This window comes from Penicillium rubens (assembly GCF_028828025.1).
Source record: "Penicillium rubens strain IBT 27055 chromosome Unknown utg000001l_segment0_segment0, whole genome shotgun sequence".
In the NCBI taxonomy this organism is placed as follows: Eukaryota; Fungi; Ascomycota; class Eurotiomycetes; order Eurotiales; family Aspergillaceae; genus Penicillium; species Penicillium rubens.
Window position 1 is genome coordinate 4,555,249 of NW_026890599.1, and position 10,037 is coordinate 4,565,285.

A 10,037-nucleotide genomic window follows, 5' to 3' on the forward strand; every position below is an offset into this window, starting at 1 on the left:
CTGGTCCGCATGCATCAGATATCTATCCCGAGACGAGGTTGGCGTAGGCATTAGTTCTGGCTTGGTCTTAGGCTGGGGTGGACAAGGCATGTTGCCCTTCGGCGCTTGCTGAAACCGGCTGAGGTGCGTATAGGGAACCACAAGTGACTTTGCGCTCGCGCATTGTTCTTGCTGGCTTAGTTGGCTCTCGTTGGCCCATTGTTGCTTGAACAGCCTATCAGCTAGTTGACTGCTGCAGGGGCAACATTATCGCCAGGAAATAGATTTGGAAGATGGCCAAGTTGAAACCAAAGCGGAGTTTATCTATTCCCCGTTCAATGTTCGGCGCTTAGATCAAACAACAGGCGTTTCGGTGTCTTAGAAATGAAGCTCCTACTTGGATATATATAGCAACTAGAGAGCTTCCATTCTCACATTCGCCCGTATCGGACTTCAGAAGGTTTCTCAAATTAAAACCTGGCTTGCGGTCTAATTTTTGAATTTCTGGCGGAATTCGCCCCAGGATATCCTAATAATGAGCAATAAGCGCCAAGTATTCCTTTCACTGCATCATCGGGACGCTCTGTCTGTTGGCGGGACAGGCAGCGATTCGGCCATGCGGCCTACCACTGGGGGATTCTCATTTCTCCCAAAAATTCCAAGGGCCTGATTGCTATACTTTCGACGTGAGCGACGGAGTCCTCCTCGATCCGGTGCGCAGAGTCAATCTCAACCCGAACGGCAACTGGGTCTTTCGAGAAAAAGCAAACATCAATCCACAAAATAGCGGTCACCTTCTTGGAAGGGTCATGATTGGGAAGGTTCCCAATGAGGTTACCTATGCCCAGATCAACGGCCTTCTCGCAGCGATCCCACTTCCCCAAAAGGGTGCTCTGCGGGTGCAAAACTGCGTCACTTGGACGAAAGCCGCCATTTGGAAACTTCAGGAGAACGGTCTGGTAGAGAAATTCGACGTCGGCCAGTTCATGGACGACTCGCTTGATTTCGCGGATAAACGCATTCGCAGCCCCGAGTCTACGCCTACCAGCATTAATTATACTGCTCGGCGTATGTGATTGCGGGGCGCCTTAGATCAGATTGTCTCGATACTGTCACGCAAGGTCCAGGCTCGGAGTCAGATGTTCTTTCCCTCGCCATAGCAGTTGCGGCTCGTCCAGTCGTCTCCAGAGAGTTTGTTCTGCTCTGAGTTCATCGTCATATCTCTCCATAGCATCTTCCAATCCATCATACCACTCTGGCCGATCTATCTGACCGTAGTGTGCCTTAGTATACTCCCAGTATTCTGGGTACCAGCCGCCAAATTGCCAATCAACGATCGCAGAGACTTTCCCATCGTCCACCATGATATTCCGCGGGGCGATATCAGCGTGGGTGAAGCAGCTTCGATAATGACGGGAGTGGCATTCAGTGACCTCTGGGCCAAATACTTCGTTGCAGTCCTCGATTGGAGCGTTCGCACGAAGGTATGAGTGGAACCCTTTATGACTCGTAAACGGGCCGAAAGTACAAGATCCGACTCGGTGATCCATGGCCTCGCCTAAGCTTGCCGATGCAACCATTCCTTCTCGCGGAGGTTCTAGTTTTCGGAGCTGGCTGATATGGCCCGCAACCTCAGCGATGATGTCTTTCTTCTGGTCTTGCGACAGGTGACTATGGTACCATGCTGCCTCGAGGTTCATTCCACGGATATATTCCATTTCAATATATAGATCACCATCGTGATAGTGCGTGTTGAAAACTTTAGGAACAGGAATTGATGTGTGCTCAGCGACATATTTCAAGGCTGCTAGCTCCGGAGTGGCACAAGGTCCTTTGATCATTCTGTTAGGGCTTACTCGGACTCCACATGGCCCAACTACCCCAAATAGTTTCTTGCCAATCCATAGTCGGAGTGGAAGCAGATAAGAGGTTGCGCGGTAACAATCAATGTTCTTGTGTATCATTGGCAGTGTCAAGCTGCGGAGAAAGGCGGATGAAGAGCTCGGGCCTATGGCTAGGGTGGCTCTCGGGCCAAGCTATTTCTTTTGCCCGACCTATCCCACTATACACAGTATTAGCATGTATATGGTGTCGGCTAGTTCATTATTAGGCACACAAACTCATTACCTGAAACACTGTACTCTCAGAGAAGAGAAGCGTGCTATCCAGGATAACGGTCGATCGTGTAGATCCTTGCAGCGGTTAGGGGGGCGAGTAGGTGACACCGATCTAAGTCTTGTCTCATAAAAGCGGCAGCTAAATACGAAAGCCGGCACGGACAAGCACAAACATATAGAGTACTACGGTTTGGATACAGGACGCAGAAGTGCAACTAATTTATGTATTGAAATGCAAGAGATAACATTAAATACATTATCCCACCATAGACATGCTCCAGTCCAATTCTAACCAAAATACAAATGTTCATATCAACGAGTCAGGGTATGCAAACTCCAAATCACAATACAAGGTTAAACAAGACATCATTGCGAAGAGAAAGGGACAAAGCAACAAAGCCAACCAAACAGAGGAGCGATGAGATTAAAAAAAAGTAACGCACGGGTCTGGTTGTCTGTGTCTGCCATGAGTATATCTGTACAGCTGTGAGGGGAAGATGGAGAGGGCAATACAGGATGACGAGGATATATAGAGATGATAGGATGTAATAAATGAATTCTCGCTGTGTTCGGGGAATCTAATAGAATGAAAGGGAGATGGTGCCTCGAGCACTGCATCTCTTGCTGTAAAACATCAACGTAGACAAATGTATAGTCGATGTGCAGTATGCAATCAGACAGGGTCAGCAAGGCCGTCTCCCTCCGGCCGCTCCCAATAGAGCGAGAACCGGAACGTGTCGAAGTGATGGCAACCGGGCAAAACGCCAGAGCGGGCATTTAATTGCCAGACTCCTTGGGTGCTAAAATGGGAAACAGTCGTCTCCGGGACGAGATTTCAGACCAGAGTGAGTTTGTGAGTAGGGATCTCACCGGTTGGCACACTAGCCCCCGGGGTCATATTGTGCGGGTATGTTGTCAGCAGCGACAGAGCAACCCGCATGAGCGCCGAGTGGTTTTCACCCGCTAATGATCTGCCTGGCTCCCTCTTTGCCCAGAACACCGGGCTCAGTCGGCTTGGGACTGCGGTCACGGCCCTTCTTCCGACTGAAGAATGATAGCATGCCATTGGCTTGCTTGCTCTTGTCATCACCACTGTCCATCCCATCAGCGGGGGTGGAGTTATGAGCCAGCTCACTCCAGCTGCCAGCTTCATTTAGGACCATTTGCACGCCTCCACTTTTGCTCATTTGACGGGTGGCACCGCGGTGGCGATTGTTGGGGGGTAGGGGTCGATGGAAGGACGGGGCAGGCGGCGGTTGGAAGGACGGGGGAGGCGGGGGTGAAGGTGACATGCGGCTTGAAGGGGAAGAAGGCTGGCCAGTCGCGGGTTCATTGGCATCGAGTGTCTCGCTGACTGTTGTCATGTTTTCACTCGGTGGAGCACGGTAATACGAGCCGTCGGCTTGGATGGGAGATGTATTTTTAGGGTCGGGCTGTGAGAATTGCCGGGCATGTACGGTTGGGTTGGCTGGGGTTGTAGTGTTCCCTTGTGTTGTTGTCGCGATTGGAAGACACTCCTCGGGATTTCTAGAAGAACACTGTTAGTACAAGTGGACATAGGTCTTGAAGGGAGATAAACCCACGATACGGCCGCAATAGCTTCCGCGGCATTGCCTTGGTAGCTAGTCAGGGTGTAGTCGAACGGTTCGAACATTGTTTCAATCAGACGATGAAGCTCATCATCCCGAATTTCTTTCGCAGTTGCATCGTCCCTTAGTTCAGCGCGCGGCTTTTGCCTGCGGGCTCTGGCCTCCAAGGGCGCTTCTTCAAGGAGGAGCTCCTCTAGATCGTAAGTCGCATCAAAGTTGGTTTTGTCGCTTGATGGGCGGAATACTGGCGGGATCTGCTTGCGCTCCAGGGCATCAAAGTCGATTTCGGCGAAGAACATGTGCGAGGTGTAGGACTCAAACCCGATCGCCCCGATTCGTTGACTCCGATCTTTTTGCATCAATGCTCCCAGCGCCCGCAAACAAGCTACTGATACTGCAGGATTGGTGACGTAGTATTTTGGCTGCGCCTTCTTGATGTTTTCGCTCAAGGTTTCTTGGCTTCGGCCTTCAAACGGTCGCTGCATGGGGGTTAGAAGGGAAAGTAAATGGGAAATGAATCTCTCATACCTTATTGTAGATGCACTCGTAAAAGGTGACACCTAATGACCACCAATCGACCTCAAACGTGTAACCACTTCCTTCGTACACTTCTGGGGCTAGGTAGGCCAAGGTCCCCGATTTGCTTGTAAGAGGCTTCCCCGGTCGGTAATCGGAAGCCACGTTCTGGAAATTCAAGTTAGCTGAAGCTGATAAAGATGCTCTCCATGCAGATAGAACTCACAAAATCAGCCAAGTGAACATGCCCATCGGAATCCAACAGGACATTGTCTGGTTTTAAATCGCGATGAATGATACCCTGCGAATGGATGTACCTCAGAGCACACCCCAATTCCGCCATCCAAAACCGCACCGCATCCTCTGTGAAACATTTTCGAGAGATATGGAATCGAAGATCGCCGCCGTTCATTAAATCAACCACAATGTAGCTTTCAACTCGGTTAGAGAGGAGCGATAAGGGTCAACTCAAGGATACTCACATGTACTCCATATCCTGGAAACTGTATCGCAAATTGCAAAGGAATGGATGGTTCAAGTGCTCGAGCATTCTCCGTTCACGAATTATATTCCGTACACTTTCCGAACGGACCACTGTAACGAGTGTCAGCTATAGCTCTCTCAACACGGTGGCTTTGAAGCTCCGACACACCTTCCTCTTTGCGGATATATTTCAGGGCAAACGTAAGGCCTGTGTCCTTCCTTTCAACGATCCGCACTTTTCCAAATGCGCCCTTTCCAACGACACGCAGGAGCCGGAAATGATTGAGGTTGACTGGTAGAGGAAAAGCGATCAGCATGTTATTCGAAATAATTCTCGGTGACCCAGGAAGTCCCGAAACTGTCCACCCCGGTTCCGGTCCAGTAAACCTACCTGCATCGTTGCAAGACACCGGTTTCCCTTGAGTGTTTCCCATGTTGTGAGGATAGACCGATGGTCGAAGTAATTAAAGTTGACTAGTATCTTGCTAGCAACATCACACTCGTCCCAAAATCCCTCCGGTTGAATGGTGATCGCGTCAACAGCGGTAGTCGGGCAATCCACGAGTGGATAAAGGAAACAGATCTTCGGCGAATATCGAGCTTAAATCGCAATTTCCATGAGAGGTGACTGAATTCCGAAGGTAGAATAGAATGGCCGAGCGGGGGGGGTCAAATGTTTCAGAGTCGGCGAAGGATATCGGTGCAGGTCCAGATGTAAATTTTTGAGATTTAGACAAGGCTAGATGAAATATGAAGGCCACCAGAACTTATGGAGAGAAGTAAAGAAGATCCTGGGGTTCCAAGCCTGCAGGGTATGTATATCAAGAAAACGTGAGGGCCCGGGAGCTCGCCAAACACACCGATATCGGGTTTGATAAAGAACCACGCCGAAAAAGAAAAGGTGGAAGACAAGACAGAAAATCGAAGAGATAAATATGTCAAATTGACAATACCAAGAATATGACCACTTCGGGAAGTGAAGAGATGAAAGAAAGGGGATGAAGCGGGTGAGCGGTCTGGGAGAAGTGGCAGTAAGTGCGGGCCAATCACGCGTGACGCGCAAGAAAATGGGGGGAAAGGGGGGATACCTACGTGAAGTGGTAAGTGAAATGGTAAATGAAAAGACAAATGAAAGAAAAAAGGGCTTTTAGTTCCGCTATGCTTGTTCTGGTCTTGGACGCCGTGCGATCTACACTGTGCTACTACTCTTCAAGACTAGTTGTTTTGTCGGATACTGATATTGCCGTCTTGTGGAATCGACTGATAACATGCTACGGAAACAGTTGCAGAAATATTGAACTTCCATATATTCCACCCTCCCCTCCTCCCTCCCAACCTTCAAGTCTTTCTGAATATCAAGTTCAACATACGGCATACGGAATGTGAGGTGGAGAGCATATAGCCCTGGCCCAGTTCGACCCGCTTTGGTTGATGAGCGGAGGCTACGATATCCACAGAATGCACAGACTTTATTAATTCGGTGACTTGTCCATTCTAATCCTAGACGGACATCTTGGCGATCAAAATTCAATTTGAAACAGTGTTCTCTATTGTTTTAAGGGGAGAATTGGTCTACGAGATTGCTATATTGCACAGTACGATGTATGTACTTTAGTGTGCCCTACGCCCTACCCTCTCTTTGTGAGACTCTGTGCCACTTCTGATATCACCTTCCAGGTTCTCTGTCTCATTCCTCGAATTTCAATTTGGAATATGAACATCCCTAAGTAATTTGATCATCGTTTGATCGAAGAAATAGTGTATAAGCATGCCGCAATCGACTGATCATAGTTTGCCACACGTGTGAGATGCCTATTTCTCCCGAATTCTCGTGGCCGCCACGTTATTATGGACCGCCCTGGGCCGCAATGCATCGTTGTCTCGGGAACTGTCGTATCGAAGGGCCCTGGAATGCCTTTAGAATATTCGATGTTCGATTTGGTCCCTCACATGCAAGACCACGCAAGGAGCGTTGTCGGCTACAGTTGAATCAATTCTAGGCGGGTCTTTTCGCATTCGCTCCACTAAGGCGCAGAGATATGTCTGGACACGTACGAAATGAATATGTTTGTCTAACACCTTGACTCTATTGAGTGTTTCCGTTTCACCAAACTTGACATGTGGGCGCAGTCAGCTGGTGCAAGGGTTCTAAACCCCTGTCAAATGGGAGCCCAGCAACTAACAACCTTGAAACATTACGGGGCACAGTAAGCTTATGAAATCGAAATTGGCGATGCTTGTCACCTGGGTATTGGGTAAAGCATACAAAGAAATCAAGCGGCGGTTTCAGTCTGCTATTTCGACTTTCCAGAGACATTTGGACCTGGGATAAGGCTGTTCGTACTATTTGTATTATATTATATTATATTATTCGTATTAATATATTCCTGAATTTGTGATCAATAGAGAGTGTACGGAGTATGTATCAGATCATTCCACAGTTAAGGACTCTACGTGGCCTCTTTGTGCTGGCATCTGTCTCAGCGCAGACACAAGATAGGAGATTTTGAACGACTAGGTCCTTTCACACGCATTTTAGTCATAATTCATGTGACCGAGAGGTGATTATTGTCTTACCCATACACAATGATACGCAGATGAAGACTTCCCTGCTAGCGTGACTAGTGCATAGGGGTTTTACATATGCGAAATCGCCCAAGGTACAGTAGCTGTTTGGCCTGTGAGCGCTTACATGACAATATTGCGGCTCCGGGCCGTTACATGGCACAAGCCAAGCACGGTTGTCGCCCCAAAGATCCTAGGGCCCAGACATCGAGCCACTATGCAGCCGTGCGAATGCTCGACCTGTCCGGCAACAAATAATGCCCACTGCGGGTCATCTAGCACAGCGAGGTACCCCGGCATATCAACCGTTCCGAACGGTTTGACGTACCGATCCTGTAGCCAGTACTTTACATCCATATTTAGGACATGCTTGGTATCTGCATCGCGATGGTCACAGTTCTCTGTCACCTCAAAGCTGCGAGCCACCGCCCTAAGGACAGCCTTTACTGAAACATGCCCAATATTATCTCCATCAACCCGACCAACAAAACAAACATCTGGGCTGTTATAACGTGCTTGGCGTTCAATGCTAAGATATAGTGGCTTGCTGGGCGGGTTTGGTCTTGCCGGGCCTACCCAAGGATCATGGGGCCCTGAAGATATAGTATACGGTTGTTGCGAAACTTGAGCTGGAACCGAGAACCGGTCCCTGTCCGTGTAGATAGCCCCACCATAGGATGAATGAATAGAACCATCTTGGTGGACACGGAGATTAGCATAGAACGAATCCCTGCAAGCTAGGCGGACGGCATGCATTGAGGGCTTCATTTCCAGCAGCAATGACGGGATGACCGAGTATCGTCCATTTCTCCAGCCAATGATCTGGCGTGAAAGAATTCCTTTCTCTTTGGTGACACCAGCACTGTCACTAGCATCGACACCCACGTGCACTGCTGCTAGCAGATCCACAATCTCACTATATTCGACCGAACTTGCAAAGGTTCGGTTGATAGTAGCACACATTTCTTCCAGCCAGGCCTCTTGTGCAAGATCAACTGATATGCAATGCCGTACGTTCCAGAATTGTGTATCCGAAAGAGTAGCGACAAGAGCAATAACGATAGCTAGGGTAGTTGTACGGAACCGGGCTAGGCCCTCAGTAAGGTCATCGTCGTACGCATCCGCCATCCTACGCCGTGGATTTCTGACCTCGGTGAGAATGCTGCGTGTTGCGATCCTGCTGTAGCATGGAGCGACATGGTCGGCAAGTAGAGGGAAATAAATGGCTGCTAGACTTCTCTCCACTGCAGAAACTTGACGCTGCGAATCTTCCCACTCGATTATCCCACAAATATCCTCTTTTATAACGTCTCGGACATTCTCCAGATGGTACGAGACTCTGATCCGAGTCGCAATTGAATGACGGATGTACTCAAAGTCCTCCTGCAGACATTCTGGGTCGATCAGATAGTGAGGTCCAAGGCTGTGGTATAGCATGGGGCCCACAGTGCTGCGTGTGTAATGATAAACCTGGTTGCAGTCCTGGGTTATTTCCTCCGCTGCGGCCATCAAAAGGTCCGTTTCCTCACTCCCACCAAGAACAAGCACAATGCACCTGGGGCCAGGTGGCTTAGGTCGCGGCGGTGCTCCATCCCAGACCTCAATAGGCCCAATGAAATATCCAACAAGTTTCAAGCAGTTTGCCGTGCGGGCGACCAGGCCACTGCGCGTAAAATACGGCTGTGTGTCGCCCTTCGCGATCCACCTCAGGAGGCCAGCAACCATATGTATCTCGGTGACCGGAACCTCCGACCCTTTGACATGCATTTGCCTCCGAAGCCACGATGCATCACCGACTGGAAGACCTAGCCGCTCCGTACTCTCCGTAAAGAGTTCTGGAAGGCCCCGCGTAGCGCCCTCATTGAGAATGCGCTCGTAGAGGCCATCGTCCGTCAACTGACTCAGTAGAGAGTCCACAAGCAAATTAGCACCTTTGAATATTGCGGGTGCTAGGAAATTTGCAAAGAGTCTGACCGCAGTGAGACCAGTGCACTCATGGGCTAACGCGCAGAGAGTGAGTCCTACGAGCTGAGTGCTCTGGTCGCCACTGAAAGCCTCTTCTGCATTTGGGATTTCGCACCTCACCGGGCCATGATCGCTTGTCAATATGTGGACTTGGGAATTATTGAAGCTTATGCTGGGACCGAGGAGGGTTGCTAGCCGATTGCTTAGAACATGATTGCTTGAGGGCCGCAACAGGCCCACGTAGCGAGAGAGAATATATTTCACTCCGTCTAAGCCTCCAAGCCACCCAGCTGCTGTGTATGCTGCCGAAAGTGTTGATATCACGTCCGCGGGGCCGATTTGAACCTGTTGCAATGGCCCGGCAGTAGTCGTGAAAACAAGTGTTGCCATTACGCTCGTTTCGTTAAAGGACAGAGTAACGAGCGCAACAGCTAAGTTGACCGAGACTAGCGTCTTAAGGCCCCGGCCACCTGTTGCGATCGGACTGAGAGAGCTTTAGCGTTGCCTCAACACAGCCCGCGACACAGCCTCCACAATCGCCAGAACTGCAGATAACCCGGTCAGGGTCCTCGGGTTCATCAATAGCGGGGCAAAATGATTAACGGTCTAGGGCTGTTTTATCGGTATTAGATCAGCAACACTACCTAGGTACCTAGGTAGGTAGATAGGTAGCGTAGGTACTTTTCACTCAACTACTACATGCGTCCCTTGATCATCAGGGGCCATAACTTTACAGATTATCGCACCATTTATGTGGTCTCCGGAGCTACCTGATTAATATTTAGTTACCGCGTATCTTTACCGCAAGATCCACTGTAGTTGC

At 49.5% G+C, this 10,037-nt stretch overlaps 4 protein-coding genes across 4 annotated transcripts; 1 reads left to right on the forward strand and 3 right to left on the reverse strand.

Annotated features, from left to right (window-relative positions):
- Positions 1 to 788: 788 nt before the first annotated feature.
- Positions 789 to 1,055, forward strand: N7525_001772 (uncharacterized protein; the record flags this gene model as incomplete). Its single annotated transcript, XM_061212045.1, has 1 exon — positions 789 to 1,055. One exon carries the CDS (start codon positions 789 to 791, stop codon positions 1,053 to 1,055), a length of 267 nt encoding a protein of 88 aa, XP_061071271.1.
- Positions 1,056 to 1,091: 36 nt separating this feature from the next.
- N7525_001773 (aminoglycoside phosphotransferase family protein) lies at positions 1,092 to 1,820 on the reverse strand (the record flags this gene model as incomplete). The annotated part of the gene is made up of 1 exon (XM_061212046.1): positions 1,092 to 1,820. The coding sequence occupies one exon, from the start codon at positions 1,818 to 1,820 to the stop codon at positions 1,092 to 1,094; it is 729 nt and encodes a 242-aa protein (XP_061071272.1).
- Positions 1,821 to 3,052: 1,232 nt separating this feature from the next.
- N7525_001774 (uncharacterized protein) lies at positions 3,053 to 5,118 on the reverse strand (the record flags this gene model as incomplete). Its single annotated transcript, XM_002557573.1, has 7 exons — positions 3,053 to 3,623; positions 3,680 to 4,164; positions 4,214 to 4,369; positions 4,428 to 4,632; positions 4,684 to 4,795; positions 4,854 to 4,976; positions 5,076 to 5,118. 7 exons carry the CDS (start codon positions 5,116 to 5,118, stop codon positions 3,053 to 3,055), a joined length of 1,695 nt encoding a protein of 564 aa, XP_002557619.1.
- Positions 5,119 to 7,372: 2,254 nt separating this feature from the next.
- N7525_001775 (uncharacterized protein) lies at positions 7,373 to 9,604 on the reverse strand (the record flags this gene model as incomplete). Its single annotated transcript, XM_061212047.1, has 1 exon — positions 7,373 to 9,604. One exon carries the CDS (start codon positions 9,602 to 9,604, stop codon positions 7,373 to 7,375), a length of 2,232 nt encoding a protein of 743 aa, XP_061071273.1.
- Positions 9,605 to 10,037: the final 433 nt, after the last annotated feature.